Here is a 1,173-nt window from a genome sequence, read left to right on the forward strand (position 1 = left end):
ATCTGTTACAATAATATCCACTGAGCCTGTTCTTAAGGGCAGATTGCAGATATCCCATTGAACAGCATCTATGGGCAAACCCCACGATGGTTTCCTGTTGGGAACAAAGGAAAGGTGCTTTAACTTAATGGTGAAGCATGTGATACTGAAAAAATCAGTGAAAACATAAACAATCAAAATTTTAAAAGTGGTATGAAGGAAGAAAATTAAAAATCATAAAAATATTACACTGACTAAAATCTACAAAAAATGACAAATTTTAAAAATATAATAGTTTTTTTTTCAAAAGGATGTCAGCTGGGCCTGTTATCTCAGCTACTCAGGAGGTTGAGACAGAAGGGTCACTTGAAAGCCCAGGAATTTAAGGATGCAGTGAGCTATGATCACACTACTACGCTCTGTGACAGAGACCCTGTTTCTTAAAAAAAACGTTAAATAGAAATAGCACAAACTAAATAGACAAAAAGTGAAGGAATATAGTGTCTGAACAAATATTCAGAAACCAGGAAAGAATTTGTTTAAAAATGTTTATCAAGTTTGGAAAAAACAAACTTATCTATACAGGCCTCAAAACTTTAATAAAAATGAAACAGGTTATACTACCAGAATTCATTACAAAGTAATATTAAGAAAATAACCTTCCAACTACTTATATACATAAAATCTGAAGCTGATCCATAGACCCACAATATCAGCAATTCCCAGGAGCTTGCTAGAAAATGCAGACTCACAAGTCCCATCCAAACAAATAGTGAATCACAATGTGTGTTAGCAGTACTCCCAGGTGATTCACACCTACATTCGTGTTTGAAAAGTACTATCCTAAACAACTAGATCAGATACAATGAGATATACAACCAATGACTTGCACAGTAACAAAAACAGAAAAGGCTGTATAAATTAGTATTAGTACATTAGAATATTATGCAGTCATTAAAACAGACCCTAAAAACAGTGTTTAAAACTTGCAAGATTGGCTCGGCGCCTGTGGCTCAAGTGGCTAGGGTGCCAGCCACATACACCTAAGGTGGCAGGTTCAAATCCAGCCGAGACCTGCCAAACAACGATGGCTACAACCAAAAAATAGCCGGGCGTTGTGGCGGGCGCCTGTGGTCCCAGCTACTTGGGAGGCGGAGTCAGGAGACTCGCTTGAGCCCAGGAGTTGGAGGTTGC

The 1,173-nt window shown here is 37.9% G+C and overlaps 1 protein-coding gene across 1 annotated transcript in view; it reads right to left on the reverse strand.

Annotated features, from left to right (window-relative positions):
• Positions 1 to 1,173, reverse strand: part of THUMPD3 (THUMP domain containing 3) — a gene marked incomplete at its 5' end in the record, with an annotated part of 32,612 nt that overhangs the window by 2,439 nt on the left and 29,000 nt on the right. The window contains one exon of the mRNA XM_023510656.1: positions 1 to 94. This exon is cut by the window's left edge and continues 1 nt beyond it. Within this exon, the coding sequence (XP_023366424.1) occupies positions 1 to 94 (94 nt within the window). The remainder of the gene's footprint in view (positions 95 to 1,173) is intronic.

This window comes from Otolemur garnettii, unplaced genomic scaffold (assembly GCF_000181295.1).
Source record: "Otolemur garnettii isolate 467f Iridium unplaced genomic scaffold, OtoGar3 scaffold00015, whole genome shotgun sequence".
In the NCBI taxonomy this organism is placed as follows: domain Eukaryota; kingdom Metazoa; phylum Chordata; class Mammalia; order Primates; family Galagidae; genus Otolemur; species Otolemur garnettii.